Source organism: Hippopotamus amphibius, chromosome 14 (genome assembly GCF_030028045.1).
Source record: "Hippopotamus amphibius kiboko isolate mHipAmp2 chromosome 14, mHipAmp2.hap2, whole genome shotgun sequence".
Classification (NCBI taxonomy): domain Eukaryota; kingdom Metazoa; phylum Chordata; class Mammalia; order Artiodactyla; family Hippopotamidae; genus Hippopotamus; species Hippopotamus amphibius.
The window spans coordinates 77,692,264-77,710,040 of record NC_080199.1 but is presented as its reverse complement, the minus strand read 5'-3'; the positions used below and the strand labels follow the sequence as shown (position 1 = coordinate 77,710,040).

The following is a 17,777-nucleotide window of genomic DNA, read 5'->3' as shown; positions in this document are numbered from 1 at the left end:
TTTTTTCTAAAGCACCCTATGGCATCCATGTGTAGCAGTCAGCCGGAATCCTTTCTGTGAAGCATATTTTCTTACTCCTTTTAAAGATACATGGGTTTCAATTGATAACTTCCTAGTGTGAAAGAACGGAGTTTCTTTCACACTTAAATAGGAATTCGTCTAGCTGACAACACTCCCAAAACGCTGACAAGCAAGGTGGGACGGAGCACCGTACGATAACGGAGTCCTCGGCAACAATACCTCTGCAAACAGTCGACAGTGTTTTTCAAAAATCAATTCATACCCTCACACCTCACACACCCCAAATTAGCCAGGAATACTGTTGTGGACCCCAACATTAATCTCCTGTATAAAGAAATTTCACGTAACAAAAACAACAACTAGCACAACAAAAACCAGATCCGTAACTCATAAAGGACAGTCCACGCTCGGCTCTTACTGTTTTCTATCTCATACCAAGGGCTGTACCATAACCCAAACCAGCTTCTCTGAGCCACTGTGTCCACGCCTAGAACTGCCCCCGGGACCCCGGACCAGGACAAACGAGCTCTCTCTCTCTCTCTCTCTCTCACACACACACACACACACACACACACACACACCCCCGACAAGAAGCAGCAGACAGAGCCCTGCAACTTGCAAGGACCGAGGGAGGACTCGGCAACGTCGCCAGACGCAAGCGTCCGTTCCCTGCACACGTACCCAGGTGGAGGCTTTCCAGACTCCAGAATCTTGTGATTTCCCCTCTAGCCACCATCCTGCCGTTTGGAAAACAGCCTCGTCCAGAGCGCGGCTGGGGGGCGACGGAGCCTCACGGAGAATCACACAGGCTCCGGCCGCGGACACAGCAGAATCGCGTGTTCACTGCGGACGCCTGTGCCTGCCCGGCTGGAGCCTCCCAGCTCACAGCGCCCGCGGGCGGCTGAGGTTACGGCCCCAGACGGGCCGGCGGGCAGGGAGGGAAGTCTAAAGGCAGTTCAGGCGCCACCCAGAAAACCAGGCACCGCAGCAGCCTATCAGGGGCCCCGAGAGCCTCCGATGACAACGGGAGAAAGGAAGGTGCCTGCTGCTTCTCACTGCAATCCCAAAGCCTGGGGTGGACCTGCAGAGAGCTTTCAGGACGTAGCTATCACACACAGGATGGATGAAGGACCAGGTCCCACTGCAGAGCACAGGGAACTACGTTCAACATCCTGTGATGAAGGATAATCGAAAAGAACATTTTTTAAAAGTGTGTATATATGTATAACTGAATCACGTTGCTGTAGAGCAGATACAACTTTGTAAATCAACTGTACTTCAATTTAGAAAAATAAAGGGGCTGAGGAAAAAAAAAAGAAGGAATCTATGTCACGGGGGAAGAAGCAGAGAGGTCGCTACGTTCAAAACTGGAGTTGGGATTTCACGCTAAGGCATGACAAAAATTTCAGTTATGATATGACATTATGCTAACTACAAATCTGTGAACTCACTTTAAAAGAGGGATTTGTTTAAAAATATGTAAACATGAGTGCCTTCTACGATTCAACAAGAATATGCATATCTTTTACTATATAAAATATCTGTTCTCTATAATGAAGAAAACTGTCTTTTTCTTTTTTTTTTTTAAAGAGGCTTTCTCCAGGGCTTCCCTGGTGGTGCAGTGGTTAAGAATCCACCTGCCAATGCAGGGAACACAGGTTCAAGCCCTGGGCCAGGAAGATCCCACATAACGTGGAGCAACTAAGCCTGCAAGCCGTAACTACTGAAGCCCAAGTGCTGCAACTACTGAAGCCCGAGTGCTACAACTACTGAAGCCCGAGCGCCTAGAGCCAGTGCTCCACAACAAGAGAAGCCACCACAACCGCGCACCACAAGGAAGAGTAGCCCCTGTGTGCAGCGACAAAGACACAATGCAGCCAAAAATAAATAAAATAAATAATAAAACAAATCTTTAAAAAATAAAATAAAAAAAAATAAAGAGGCTCTCTCTAGATGACATGAGTTATTTATTTCCTCTTTACTTTTTGGTATTTTCCCAGTTATCTACAATCAGCAAGTCATATTGTGAAACGACACCTATTCACAAACAGCTTCCTTCAGTTCCCTCACGATGCTGACTTTTGAACTTCACGAGCAAGGAGCTGATATACACAGAGCAGTGATTACACAGTCATCCCCCAGCACATGGCTGACAACTGAGCCCGTGAGTGCGTTCTGGCCCTGGGGTGATGGGCTCCCGGCATCACGCCACCTGCTCGGACCTCCAGGGTCCCCGTGTCTGAACAGCACAGCGGCGACAACCAGGCTCGGGTAGTGCCCTCAGGGCTCTTAAGAGCACACGACCAAGTTTAGGACAATGCGGGCACTTCCTTGGGGATTAATAACCACGACGGCTGTGCAGCAGCTCCTCTGACAAACCTCAGGTCCACAACATGCTGGTCCCCACAGGCTTCGCAGCACGCGCTGAGTGGGCAAAGCTGCACCATCAGTTACCACACCCACGCCAACCACGTGCTTTATCGCAGGCTTTGCTTATCTTTCACTATTTGTGGCTGTTTCTATTGACTTGGTGCATCCCACCCTCAAGCCCAGAGAAGGCTTCAACAAATCACAATCAAGGCAAAACCGGCACGCACATACCACTCACAAACCCAGATCGGCTTCGTATCTACCCCTTGCAAGTATTTTTTAAAAATTTCTAGAGACATGGATGGACTTGGAGACTGTCATAAAGAGTGAAGTGAGTCAGAAAGAGAAAAACAAATATCGTATATTAACACATATATGTGGACTATAGAAAAATGGTACAAATCAACCGGTTTGCAAGGCAGAAATAGAGACACAGATGTAGAGAACAAACATTTGGACACCAAGTGGGGAAAGTGGGGAGGGTCGGGGGGAATGAATTGGGAGATTGGGATACCAAATTGTACGCTCTAAATATATGCAGTTTATTGTATGTTTACTGTAACTCAATAAAAAAAAGAAAAAAAAGAAAAATGAGCTGGCTGCAGAAAAAAAATGATTGAAAACAGTCAAATTTTTAAAAATGATTAATAGACAGTTCATTCAGTAGGGGCACATCTATTCTTTTTTTCTTTTCTTTTTTTTCTATTTTTTTAGCCACACTGCACGGCACGTAGGATCTTATTTCCCTGACCAGGAATGGAACCCACACCCCCTGCAGTAGAAGCCTGACGTCTCAACCACTGGACCATGAGGGAAGTCCTGGGGCACATCTATTCTTAATAAAGGCAGCGCTTCATTAAACGATGGATTCAAAAGACTCCTTGCAATTATTTTTCCGAGCAGACCACTCTCTATGAGGCAAGGTTCCCTTTATCCCATGTGGCATACTAGTATAATACGGTCCATGAAAAATGTTTGAAAACCACTGAATCCTATATCTACCTCCTGGAAATCCGGAGGGTAGGTCAGTCCCCACAGGCTTCAGATAACGACACCTGTGTCACTTTGTTTAACATGGAATTTTCCATAAGGCCACAAAACTCTCGTTTTACAATAACACGTGTTACTACCCCAAAGGGTGTGGTCCAGGAACCAACAGCAGCAGGTGACCCAAGAGCAGGTCCCCGGTGGGAAGTGAAGACTTCAGGCCTCCCGCCCACGCCGGCCTGTGGAATCTGAGCCGGACTTTAACCAGACCCAGGGGCCTGGGGCCTGGGGCCTGGGACCTGGGGCCTGGGACCTGGGACCTGGGACCTGGGATGAAAGGCACACTCAGGTTTGAGACATGTTAATTCAGAATCGAATGAAGACCATGGAATGCAAGGGTGGCCCTGGTTTCCATGAGAATGAACAAGTGAAACGCTGAATACTGAGATGCAAAGCAGTGAAACAGAAATTCCAATGAGCAGCCTTTCTCACAAAGCTTAAAATCCAGCAGGAGGCAAATACAACCCAGAGTGTTTTCATTTTCTTAATTTTTTTTTTTTGGGGGGGGGTGCTAAAATAGCAAGTTTTCAAAAAGAAAAAGTTCTCTTGGCCACATTTCCTTGGTATTGTCTTAACTTGGGTCTACGGCTCACTTTCACTTTCCCTGGGCAGCTGGTATAGAGGGCAGCTTCTGTTTCCCAAGGACTTTTTCTACATCCAGAGATGGGCTCAAGGCACTAGATGAAGGCCCTAGGGATTTTAGGATCTTAAACCAAAGGCATTCACTACGTAAACTTACTTTACTGCACACCCACACTCAAAGCAAGCATAGAGATAAGAAGAAGGAAAAAAGTAAATAAACAAAAACTGCATTTCAATGAGGCATCTTCTCAAAGGAAGGTGACCCAACAATGCTTTCAGGATATTTTTGGAAGAAGCTACAGAGAAGATGAGACTGTTCGTTTTGGAAAATTCTTTAGTGATTAGAGCCTATGTGTTCCAGATCAGTAAGAATACTGCAACAGAGACCTTAAGCATAGTTGAAGGAAGTCTTAACCTCCTCCACACTCCACCCCCCCAAACCTCCGCCTTCCTCCCCCACCCCCGCCACACACACTAATCTGTTCTCCTTGGATAAGGATGTCACCAACCGTGACTACGGGTGGCGCTGAAAGAATTAAGCAAGGGATTAAGTCCCACAGGAAACCGGAGAAATCCAAATTAAACATTAACATCAAATACTGCGTATGTAGGAATCAGAGGGGACCAAATAAAAGTTGGGATCACACGGGATGTTATGATCATTTTCACTCCACATCTGTACATACGGAAAAGGAGACCACTGGGGAGGGAAGTTAGCAGCGGTACCTCAAATCTCTACCTGTCCAGGACTGGCTCTTGAGATGACCAGGTGGCCGGTAAGCTTCCATTTAGCTCTGAATTTCTGGGATCTTCTTAAGCACAATACGGTACAGGTTTTCTTACGTGGCCACCTTCTGATATTGGGCAGAAAGATCACCAGCACCGGCTATCTGCTCAGCAACCGCTTCACCAAAGCTGCAGCCTCCCTGCATGGTCCAGAGATGTTCTTAACCTGGGTAGAGTCCAGAACCTCCCCTCCCCTCTAGGCCTGGGTGCAGCCCTATTACCAAGGGCTACAGAAGAGGCACAGGGCGGCAGGTGGCCCCGAGGACAGTCATGCTCTTCTCCTGCCGAGCACTACTGCCAGTTTCAGAAAACGAGCTCAAGGCTGGGTGCACGTCAGAACCGAGGAAGCCCCTCTCCCTGGCTGGACGGACCCCCAGCCCAGAGCCTGAGCAAGGACCCCCCACCACGCCCCGCCAAGAATCAAGGGGAACACAGCGTGGGTTCGGCGTATGCTCACTCGCGCCCCCGTGGCTCATACGGGGCTGCAGTTTCCAAAGCTGCAACGCGAGGGTTTCGGAACAGGAAATAGTCAGCTGTGTTTGCCATCAGTTACTCAGACCCACGTTCCCTGGCCTATTAGCATAAATGATGGAGGATCCAGGGAGATACCTCTATTCTAAGTGGGTTAAAGACAGACATTAGTGCTAGTCTCAGGTCACAGTTACGCCATTTTCCAGAGGAACGTAAGAAAACAGAACAGAGACATTCAACACAGCACATGACGTTTTCCAGCACGTATGGACGTACAACCGTAGACACCGTGTCGGTAAGCTGCCTGCCCGTGGACGGCTACGGCAGCTCCACATAGGTCTTCCTGGAACACGGCTGGGCAGCCAGACTCCTGACCACAGCGGGGAGGCCCCATCACTTAGACACACAGGAAACGGAGCGCGGGGGAGCGAGCACAAGCCGGTGAGAACCGAAGGCGGAAGACGGAGAGCTGCGTCTTCAAAGCGACGGCTCTTCCACTCGAGGTACCGTGTGCCTGCCCACCCTATCTCATGGCAGATGTGCTCTCAAGGCCTCCGTGAACCCTCCCACCCACCCCACCCCGTGCCCGCCCTCCCCAAAACCTCCCCCGACAAGACACTGGTCCTGGGCTCCAACCACAACTTTTAGATGAACTCAGAAACAGGTGCAAAACTCTCCTTTAAAAGATAAGGTACCGTCTCAACGTGGAGACCGAGGCCTTTCCTGTCTTCTGTAAACACCCACGTGGGGTTTACATCCTTCAAGGCCTGGGACACATTTCCCCTCTTTTCTGTATTTATCTATTTGTCTTTGGATCCTTAGGACACGGTTCAAACATAACGAGCAAAACAAGATAACAGATGAATTTCACTTTTTTCTTTGTTTTAATCAAAGGCAATTATTAGGGCATGGCCTTAAAAACGTCCATGCACGCACATGAAGTCACTTTGTGCTCTGTGCTGCAAAAGCACGGTGCCTGGGACACAGCGCGTGGGGGGGGAGTGACAGAGCTTTGGGGTCTGACCTGCTCTGATCGCTGGCTTCACTATCTACGACTTACATCTCGCTTAGCTGAGTGAGGAGAAAGCCTGGCATGTTATTAAGCCTCAGATTCCTCGTTCGGAAGACCAGTGACCAGCACGGAGGCTGGACACTTGGTGGTGGTTTGCTCCATGTTTAGCTCTCTTACTCTCCCTTCCCCTGACTTTTAATATTCTTTCTTTTCATTTTTTTAAAAATTTATTTTATTGATGTATAGCTGATTCACAATGTTGTTAGTTTCAGGTGTACAGCAAGGTGATTTTTTATATATATATATATATATATATATATATATATGTATACATAAATATGTTCTTTTTCATATTCCTTCCCATTACGGTTTGTTACAGGATATTGAATATAGTTCCCTGTTCTTTTCCTTTTAAGAATCCAATTTCTGAGACTTGGCATTAGACACATGATATTTTGAAAACTTTTTTAATTCTGTAGTTTAGAAGGATTGGAACAAACACACATTCTAGAACTGAGAAAGTTTTAAATGTTAGAAGATGAGAATTTCAAGAGTTTGCTGTCAAAATGTTAAAAAAAAACCTTCATGATGTTTTTCTGAGATAGGACCTAGAGCACTATGTTCCTTTAAAAAAAAAAAAAAAAAAAACTCTTGATTCTGGGCAACGATAAGGCTGAGACAGCAGCTAAGTGCTGCAGGAGCGAACACATCTTGCAGACTTGCGGGCCTGCGGTCTCAGGCCCTGGTGCTGTATCTGCAGACAACTTACAGCCTTTCCTGGCTCTAAATTGGTCTGACTGTGGGGTCCACGCGGTCTCACGGCGTGGTCAGCAGGGAGAGATTTCAGCCAGGACGGTGTCAGGAGGCAGGAAGACGCCTGCCTAAAGACAAGCGAATGGAATCATCTTGTTTCACAAATACACCCAGCAGCCGAGATCCCGGGCAGGAGACCGCCAGACCCGACCCACGTGCGCACCTGACCGTCAGGGCTCGAGGCCACCGGCCCCTCCAACAGCCTCCCGAGAACTCCGCTACAATCACCCTCCCAAGGCACTGAGCAAGGACGATGTGACTTTGTATTTTCTCTCTGATTCATCACTGAAAGAAAGCTCTGGAAAAGCAGGCGCAGAAAGAGGTCACCCAAACAATAAGCGATCAGATGAGGTTTGTGAAAATAATCTCAAACACACCCTCAACACCTGCTATTTCTTCTCTTCTTTTATTTTAACAAGAGGTTTAGAGGTGTCTCTGGGTGATCCTTTGGAAAATCTTTGATAAGGCCTGAAATTTTGGATCGAGACAGTCAACAGAAAACACTCCGTCGAGTTACCTTCTTTTCCCCTCGTAACCTGAGTGTTTGCATTTTAGATCCGTCTAACCCAAATCTGGATAATAATTAAACAGAACACTGTTCCATATGGACTCCTGGTGCCTCAGGGCCTCATGCGTTAGGTTAAGTGACTTGTCAAAGGTTAAGTTGCTGGTTAGTGCCGATGAGTTAGTAACTCAGAACTCTGGCTGCAAACACAGCCCACCCCTCACCACCATCCTCGTCCCCGGAATAATTAACGCTTCCCTTTAGGGCTCTGTAATAATTCATTGCAAGCTTACTACGTACCAGGTCATTCTCACCCATCTGCGGGGTGGACAACAGGAATAGCTCCTATTACAGAAACGGACGTTACAACCAAATAACTTGGGCTTCCCTGGTGGCGCAGTGGTTAAGAATCCGCCTGCCAATGCAGGGGACACGGGTTTGAGCCCTGGTCCGGGAAGATCCCCCATGCCGCGGAGCAATGAAGCCCATGTGCCACAACCACTGAAGCCAGCGTGCCTATAGCCTGTGCTGCACAGCAAGAGAAGCCACCACAGTGAGAAGCCCGCACACGGCAACAAAGAGCAGCCCCTGCTTGCCACGACTAGAGAAAGCCCGCCCGCAGCAATGAAGACCCAACACGGCCAATAAATTAACTAATTATTTTTTTTAAAAAAAGACTAAATAACTTGCCAGGGTCGCAAGGCCTCAGCGGAGGGCGGAGACTCAACTCTGTTTTTTTGACCCAAGAAGATTAACCTTCATAACGATGACTAGACTAGAGCAATGCCGGGATCACAGGTTAGAAGTAGGACCACAGCAACAAAGGGGAGGGCGACGGAAAGAAATCTCTTCTCTCTGTCTGGACCAAGTAACAGAGCAAACTAAAGAGGCTTAGTGCATGTACTAACTTCACCGCGAGACTTCAAAAAATACGCTTCAGTAATTTCTTACACGTTAAATAAAAAAAACCAGGGTTGAAACGGCCTAAACCCTGCGATTAACCGCCCCACTTCCTTACCGCTGGCGTATTACATCAGAATTCTAAGTCAAGGACTGGAGCTTCCTGGTGTACATGTGACAGACTATTTCTCTCAAGGATATTTCGTAAAAATAAACACTGACACAGCCATATTAATGAGCTTTCAGACATGGTAAAAATGGGGTTTTTTTTAATACGATAGCAAAACAAACAGTTTTTAGTGAGCCCTAGCACGTGTGGGAAATTTTTGGCTATCAAATCAGAAACACAACACACATGAACAAAACAGAGAAAATCCCCCCACGATCACGCCTAAGGTCTGGACTCTCCCCACCACCGTGGAGATGCCCTCCTGCATCCTGGCTGTGGCCTCTCATGGAACTGAAACCGCTTTTCTCAAAACCCACACGTTCCCGGCTGCCGCTGGATCCACGGACTTGACCCTGGGCACAGGTGACATTGTAAGCACCGCCTCCCTGGAGCCTGGCATCCTTGGACATCTGGACACCACTCACCCGCCTGGCTACTCCTCTTCTCTCTTGTCTGTGGACCCCTGTTCCTTTACTGGCCCCCAAAGGCTGACCCTCTCCTCACTCCACACACACCCTGGGCTGGGCCCCTCCCTGCACCAGCCTGGAGAAGAGCCATCCACTTGCCGATGACTCCACAGTTTCCCCTCTAGCCTGGGCCCCCCCTCCTCACGAGACCCTCGCGGTGCAGGCCGGGTGATGAGATCTCTACCAAGCTGCCCCACCTGCGCCTCCAACTCCAAGGGCTGGAACGGACCCAAGCCCCCCACTCCTGTGCTTCTCTCCTATGCTCCCCGTCACCTGGGAACCAGGGGGTCTGCCCCGCAAACAGCCGAACAGTTGCTCAACCTTCAGGTCTTCGTTTCTCCCGGAGAACCATCGCGTTCCTGGTTCCGGGCTCTGTCCACTGACTGAGTCTCCTGTCTCCAGGCAGGTCCACAGTCTAGCCAGTGACATCAAAACACACTCCAGACCATCCCACTCCACTTACAGTTCTCCCGCTTGACCCAGTGCCCCCAGTGCCCCCAGGGTGAAGTCTGACCCCCTTCACAGGAGGCCCGCCTCTCACAGTCTGATCCCTCATCTAGACCCAGCTCGCGTCTCAACCCTGCCACAGCCTCGGGGGCCACAGCAAGGCCCTCCCACCAGGCGTGGTCAGGCTGCCCGAGAGGCCCAAGGCACAACGTTGCACACGCATCCCGCCCCAAACACCTCCGCTTCAGCGTACAGAGGTGCAGCTGATTCGCCCGTTAGCGCGGAGGACCAGAGGTCTCCCCGGCCGTGGCCACGGGACAGGGATTCTGCAGGTCACTCCCATCACGTGTCACTCTGATCTCCCATCCCGGATGCTTGAAGGGAATAACCAGAAGTGTTCTGAGTACAGGTGCCCTGACTCTTCCATGCTTTACAGCTCTCAGCTCTTATCTGACTGAAAATAGTTTTTTAGCAATTCACCTTGATCGAGCCTCCTCAAAGTGTTTAGCTTTCATCGGTGTCTCTTTGAGTCCCATGTTCACACTTCATTTGTCAATAGAGCTGAACCATGACTACCGTAACGGCTGCAGCCACCAGAGCCAGCCTGGAGCCACGCCCTTGACTCCCAGGGAGAACACCATTCCACCAGGAGGGCAGCACGGAGGGCACCGCCCCCCAACGACCTGCGCAACGCAGGCTCCGTCTGCACGAGGACACGTCCGTCTGATGAGTGCGTGGCTGGGTTAAGATAGTTTCTGAGGGGCAACCCAAGCCTGGGTTTCTCGAGTCTCTATCCTCTGATTCCCGCCCTCTGCACACGCTGTTCCCCTGACACGGGCTGGCACCTGCGACCCTTGCTGCAGGGCTGCAACGTCTGCACCTGGACAGACTGCTCCTCCAGCAAGAAAATACAAAGGAACTGTATGGGACTGAAAATAACGGCATGCGTGAGCGGCTGGTGCACATTCTGGACAAAAGATACAAAAAGACCAAAAGACCCAGCTGCCCCTTTTGAAGAGCCCCCTGCACGCGACGCCACCAAGCAGGTGGGGAACCCGCCCAAGCCAGCTGCCCACCCGCCCCTGGACACACCCCTACCATCACCCCCCGTGAGGAACCAGCTCGCCCCTCCTCCGGGAGTAAGTGAGGCCACCCGTTGTTTGTTCTCGCTCCCCTCCGCAGCACGGCCCCCCGTAAAGCCTGGCCTGAATTTCCCGTCCGGCCTACGGTCAATTTCTCTTGACTGGGGAGGCCAAGAACCCTGGTGGGTAGCACCCCCAGCCTGGAACACACCTTCTCCCAGCACCACACGTCACCCAAGTCCCGCTCAGCCTTCAGGTCTCCGCTCTGACATCATTTTCTCGGGAAAGCCTGGGGGCTCCCCAGATGGGATCTGCCTGTTCTCCTTTGCAGTGGCTTTCCAGGTCTGGACACCAGCCGGGAGGTTCCGTGGGCTCAGCCTCTGGCCTCCCGGGACCAGCCAGCCTCCACCAGTGCCTCACGGATCACAGGGCACGTACTGATGTATGCATACGTGTTATACACCACCGTGTGTATTGTGTTCAACGGACCAATACAAACACGGGGACTCCGGACCCAAGGGCATCCTGAAAGCTCAACTCAGCAGGTTTCAGCGCACCTTGGCCGTGTCCTAAGATGCCACCGCGTGATGATGTCCTGATGGCAGGTCCTGCCTCACTGCCTGATAATATGAAGCTTATCAACTTCATAATGAGGTTGGGTAGACTGGCTTTTACAATCAATACTCGTTCCTAAACGGGGGAAAGAAAATCAGCGCCTACGTAAGGAAAGCTCTCTGGTTCTGAGAAAATACAACCTCTCTCTGCACAAAATCAAATGGAAGGACCGGAAGTTGCAGCCGGAAGAAGGTCGCCTGCGGGATAAGCCCAGCTGTTCTGGGACCCTACTGGGCTTTCAAGGCAGCGGATCCTGCCCCGCGCTGCAACCCGCACACCCACGCAGGCAAACCAACCCTAGAGCTCCGTGGGGAGACCGTCCCCCAGGAAAGCCAGGCCGGTGGGGGCGGCGGTTGCCGGAGGCGCGCGCGGGACCCCGTGGACAGCCCCCCCGCCACGCCAGCAGCATCCCACCTGCAGCCGCACGTCCAGGACCCCAGGCGCTCCAGCGCCGCGGACAGCGTGCGCACAGGGGGCGCGGCCGGGGCTGGAGAGGAGCCCCCAGGCCCCGGGGGCCCCGGGGGCGGCAGCGCCCGCGCGGGTCTCGGGGGGTCAGGGTCCACCCCGGAGAGGTCACCGGGCTCACGACGGGCTAAGCGGGACCGGCCCGCTTCCAGCCCCCCTGGCGGGAGCTCCTGCCTGGCCTTTCCGCGGACGTGCAGGGAGGCAGCAGGACCCCACTGCGCGGTGGGGGGGCGGGAACACCTGCACCTCCTTTCAGACCCGGACGCGTCTCTGAAACAGGCCTCCGCGCCTTCTCGGCAAAAGGAGAAACGCAGCATGCTGGATTTCTCGTCCCTAAGTGCCTTATTTTGGACACGTCTAAGCTCTGCCGTCCCTGCCCTCACCTCTGAGTGCGTGCTTGTGGGAGACCCTGACCCACTGCAGTGCGGTCTGCAGCACTTTTTTCTTGCTTTCCTACTGACAGCAGAACTGGGAAGTTTTACACCTCAGAGGAGGTTTCCAAAATAGCTCCTCCCTCCACCAGCACTGGCCAGCTCGGATGTGCTTCACACACAGGTGGCCAGTTGTGTAACGTGTATAATTTGGGTTATCCTTTTGCAGAACAAGATGTTATTTATATCTATTATGCCTTGAAGGCCTGGTTTTTTTCGGCTGTTTCCTAATGAAGATATCATGTACACAGGTGGTTACGAGTTAGAGTTTCACAGCCCCGTGGTTAGTAGCTGAAATGATGACATCGTTCTGTGAAGACCGAGGGATTCTGGCCCAGGGGACTGGAGGACTACACTGGTTTACCTTGATCCTCTCTCCCAGCTGGCGAAGTGCCTATATTCATAAGAAATCAAGACGTGGGGAAAAAAAATCAAGTCAAATCAAGCAATAATGTGAGTAATTTCGGAATGCTTTTAAAAGCCATAAAAAATCCAATCATGTCAACTCATGTTTGTGTCACCCCATAAAGTCATCTTCTCTGTTCTTTATAATAAGCTGTCATCGTACCTAATCTTGCCATTTTCTTTCCTCTGTTGTTGAGCACTATTCCAGAGACAATTAAGATAATCATCCCGGGAGAAAACCAGTCTGAACTCAGGGGTGGGATGCGCAGAAAGAGAAGCATGAGTAGACACAGGAATGAGACGTCGGAAAAGCGGTCGACCCTGACCTCCGATCAGAACAGATAGACTAGTTACGGGGGGAAGGAGGGCAGGAACCGAAGTAAGTACCGTATGGGAAAATCAGGCTGGGATGGAGTCAGGGGTCTCGGAGGTAAAGAAACGCAGGACGGCAGTGAGGACGGCTCCCTAGGAGAACGTCAGCACCGCGCAGGCACGCTTGCTCTGGCCCACGGAGGAGCGAGGGACACAAACGCCACCGCCAGGAAAGCCACAGGGTCTTCACAGGCTGCAGCCTCCCCGCCCCGAACTTGACAAAAGCCCGTGTGAGCGCCACTGTGACTCAGGGCGGAATCCCATCAGTCCAACACCACCGCCGCGCAGTGGGCAGCCACGCCCGAGGGCCGCTCCCTGCGCCCCTCCTCAGAGAGGAGGGCAGACGAGCGCTCGGGACAAGGCCAGGGAGGCATAACGGGTTCTGGAAAGGGGCAGAGCACAGGTGCCGAGCTCTGAGGAGGACCTCACCTCACCTAGCAGAGCAGGTCTTCCTCTCTTAAGAAAAATGAAAGCGCTCAGGATCAAATTTCCGCAGTTTTGAGAAAATGTTAGTTGTGGGTACATCTGGGATTTGGAGGTTTTGAGAGCACTTGACCAGGGATGAGGAAACATCCTTTTCATGATTTTTAGAAGTTTTTATTCTAGGAAATTGCAAACAAACACAAAAGTGGAGAAATTATATGATGAACCCACCATGACCAATAGTTTATCATTTTTTTCCAACTATTTCCCAACAGTTTTTTTGGATATTTTAAAGCAAATCTCCCATATATCATTCCATGCAGCACATGTTTAGTATGTACCCAAACGAATAAGGACTTACACTCTCATTATCCCGAAGAACAAAATTAACAATAATTCCTTCTCTGAATACGGAATCCACGTGAAAATGTCCCCCCTGGTCTCAAAATGACCTTTTCATAGCCGGCTGGTTGGCCTCAGAAACCAAAGAAGGTTCACACACTATATTTACCAAACATCATTCAGATCAAAGCAAATCTGTCCATCTGCATGGCATCTACCAGGGATTCTGCATTGCACACACGGGCTCCGGAGGTGGGGTGCCACCCCAGCACGTCGGTGGGATGGAAATTGGGACCCAGTACTGCCCACTCATAAGGCAGCTCCTGGCAGATGAAGAAGGCGTGCGAAGTCTGGGAGGCAGAAATGCTGGAGCTGGTGTGTCAGGTCCTCACCCGCCGCTGGGCTCACCCCACAAACCAGACGACGGACCCGGCAGCTACTCTACAATCAACCTGCTGCTAACCTCCCTGGGCCTGGGAAGCCAGCGGGAGACCGAGGAGGTGGGACGGGGAGGTGCAGGTGGGAAGCGTGGGCGCGGCTTCTGTCCCAGACAGCAGGGCCAGCTCGCTCACTGGGACGGTCCGACCCACCCGATCTGCGGCTGAGCTTAACGTATCACCGGGTCCCTGGGGACAAAACGGATGCGTGACAGCATGAAGGTACTGCTTGATTCGTGTAGCAGGAAATCTCCAAATCTGGTGCGCACGAGAGCCACCACCACAGGGAATCGGGGGGCACTCAGCCCCAGATCTGAGTCGGCTCCACACTCAGGGCCTCGTGGAGCAGAAGCCAGGTGACCCTGGGGTGGGGGCCCCACGACTGCCCCTCCTCCTTCCAGACCTTCCGCCACTGCCCGGGCGCCCCCAGGAGAGGGAAGTCCCCCAGCAGCAAAGTCTAAGCGATGCCCTTTCTGGAACTGCCGACTGAGAGGAGGTGGCCTCAGCGGGGGGCTAGCCCGTGTGCATCCGCGGTTGGAGCAAACGGGTGAGCCAAGGAGCCCCTGCAGGGGCTTGGCGGGAACCAAGCGGCTTAAAGGGCTGCTCTGGGGAGGCGCGTGATTGGACACATCCCCACACACCGGGAGCCCGGGAAACCACCTGTCCCGCGGGAATCCGACTGCAACCGGGCTATTTAACAACCGTGGGACAGTACGTCCCGCCCCGCAAATGTCCCCCTTTGTCCCTGGGCATCTTGATGCTGACTCAGCGGGTTCAGACGATGAAATGGCCCTGGTGGCAGCAACGGACGCCAAGCCTGGACTAAACCACAGGGTGTCCCCTCAACAAAGTTAATGACAGGGTTCCTGGAAGGACCCAGACGGCTCCTTGTGGGGAGCTGATTACAATGGGCCCTTTCCATAATAGAGGGGTGGATGGCCTGTCCTTACTGGAAGAGACATTCCAGATGTGGATCTGTTGGCCTTACCGAGCAGACCCCTGCTGGAATCTCCCTGGAGAGAAGGGGATGTTCACTGCTGTCCAGAAGCGAAGGGGTCACCACGGGGGGTGAGGGTCACTTCCTAATCCGCTGACAACGTGTCTCCTGTCCAGCCAGTACCTGCACCAGAGCCCCCAGCCCGCGCCCCGTTGGCCCAGGGCCGAGGCCGGCCTCTTTAGCTCAGGGAAGTGCGCTCCCGGGGAACACATGGGTGTCTTTTGTGGTCGCTGCCACCATCATTTCCCAACTGAACCCACACAACCACCCCCCTATCAGCCTCCTTCCTCTGCCCTCTCTCCCCAGACAGCCTTCCTCTCTGAAGCCCTGCTGACAACGGCTTCCCGTTTCGTGCGGAATAACCCCAAATCCTTGAGACCTCCGACGCCCTCTGCAGCCAGCCTCTCTCTAACCTCCAGGCTGCCGCATCCTCTCCCGCCCTTGCCTCCCGAGCCCCGGGCACCCCGGCCTTCTTGCTGGACCTCAGACACACCGAGCTCCTGCCCGACTCTGGGCACCGGGTGCTCCTCCCGCCGGGACTTCTCCCTCAGCTCTCCCAGGTCGTGGCTCCAGCGTCACCTCCTTGGGGACGGGAGGTTGCCCACTGCCCCTCCGGCTCCTCCTCCACCTCCATGCCCGCCCTCACCTTCTCCAGGACCATCATTAGTGCCTGAGTTCATCCTCCTTTTCCACTGACTCAATCTGCTTAAATGCTGGAACGTAAATGTTCTGTGATGCTTTATTCTCTGCTTTACTCCAAATGGTGAAAGTGGTGCCTGGCTCAGAGCTGGTGCTGCACACTTCTTTCTTTTTTAGACTGGTTTTGACTAAGAAGGGAATAAAGGAGATCATGGTGACTTGAAGCAAGCATGACCACTACCAGCTCAAAAACATACGGAGTGAAGGCTTGGAGCACCTCAGTGGGCAAAGACCAGCCTCAGGTGGGGTGCCAGGCAGAGGCTCCGGAGCAAACAGTGGGGTTGGGCAGGGTCAGAAACAGCCCGTGTGCCTCGCAACCAGAGGCAGAGGAGAGATGTGTCTGCTCCTGGTACCACGTATGTATGCACACATGATATTTATGTATTTTCTATTTCTTTTCCTCCCGCCTCTTTCCACGATCATAAGGGTGCGCTGCTTGAATTTACTTGTGTGCAGCAACACTGACAAGGCCTTGCGGTGGGGCTGGAGGTGGGGAGGCGCTCAGAGGCCCTGGGCTTCGAGATGCACAGTGACCGGTGAGCTCTGGGCTGTGTCCCTCTAGGGAAGCAGTGTCAGGGTTTATATTAGACATGGAACAAGTGCGCCAAGTTAAAACAATGTTCCTTTAAAAAACGAATACCCAGGAATTCCCTAGCGGGGCCAGTGCTTAGGACTCCGCACTTTCACTGCTGAGGGCCAGGGTTCAACCTCTGGCCAGGGAACTAAGATCCCGCAAGCCACACACAGCCCCCAAAAAACCCAAAACAAAACAAAACAAAACAAAACCTTAAAAACGAATACACTAGATAGCTTCCTCCACAAGAGGGCAGACAGCAGAATCAAGCAGTATCAGCAGTATTTTGCCTTGTGGAACTGAAAACCACAGCCACAGAAAGACAGAGAAAATGAAAAGGCAAAAGACTTTGTACCAGATGAAGGGACAGGATAAAACCCCAGAAAAACAACTCAATGAAGAGGAGATAAGCACCCTTCCAGAAAAAGAATTCAGAATAATGATGGTGAAGATGATCCAGGACTTTGAAAAAAAGACTGGATGCAAAGATTGAAAAGTTTACTGAAGACCTAGAAGAATTAAAGAGCAAACAAACAGAGATATGCAACACAATAACTAAAATGAAGAATACACTAGAAGGAACCAATAGCAGATTCACTAAGGCAGAAGGGCGAATAAGTGACCTGGAAGACAGAATGGTGATCATCACTGATGCAGAAAAGAATAAAGAAAAAAGAATGAAAAGAACTGAAGACAGTCTAAGAGACCTCTGGGACAATGTTAAACACACCAACATCCACATTATAGGGGTCCCAGAAGGAGAAGAGAGAGAGAAACGACCCGAGAAAATATTGGAAGAGATTCTAGTTGAAAACTTCTCTAACATGGGAAAGGAAACAGCTACCCAAGTCCAGGAGGCTCAGAGAGTCCCAGGCAGGATAAACCCAAGGAGAAACATGCCAAGACATACAGTAGTCAAATTGACAAAAATTAAAGACAGAGAAAAGTTATTAAAAGCAACAAGGGAAAAACGACAAATCACATACAAGGGAACTCCCATGAGGGTAACAGCTGATTTCTCAGCAGAAACTCTGCAAGCCAGAAGGGAGTGGCAGGATATATTTCAAGTGATGAAAGGGAATAACCTACAACCAAGAATACTCTACCCAGCAAGGATCTCATTCAGATTCCACGGAGAAATCCAAAGCTTTACAGGCAAGCAACAGCTAAGAGAATTCAGTACCACCAAACCAGCCCTACAACAAATGCTAAAGGAACTTCTCTAAGCAGGAAACATAGAGAAGAAAAGGACCTACAAAAACATAAAACAATTAAGAAAATGGTAACAGGAACATACATATTGAGAATTACCTTGAATGTAAATGGACTAATTGCCCCAACCAAA

General features: G+C 51.2%; 1 protein-coding gene across 5 annotated transcripts in view; it reads right to left on the bottom strand.

Annotated features, from left to right (window-relative positions):
* Positions 1-17,777, bottom strand: part of SPATA13 (spermatogenesis associated 13) — a 65,643-nt gene that overhangs the window by 23,443 nt on the left and 24,423 nt on the right. The window contains exon 1 of one of the 5 annotated variants that reach the window (XM_057707463.1): positions 15,806-15,824. The exons of 2 other annotated variants lie outside the window; for them this stretch is intronic. Coding sequence is in view for 1 of the 3 variants with exons in the window: in XM_057707459.1 (XP_057563442.1) it covers positions 703-757 (55 nt within the window). In the remaining 2 variants the exon portion in view is untranslated. Of the gene's footprint in view, positions 1-702; positions 783-13,389; positions 13,407-15,805; positions 15,825-17,777 lie in introns of those variants that run through there. 2 more of the 5 variants (XM_057707461.1, XM_057707459.1) reach the window with 2 other exon arrangements.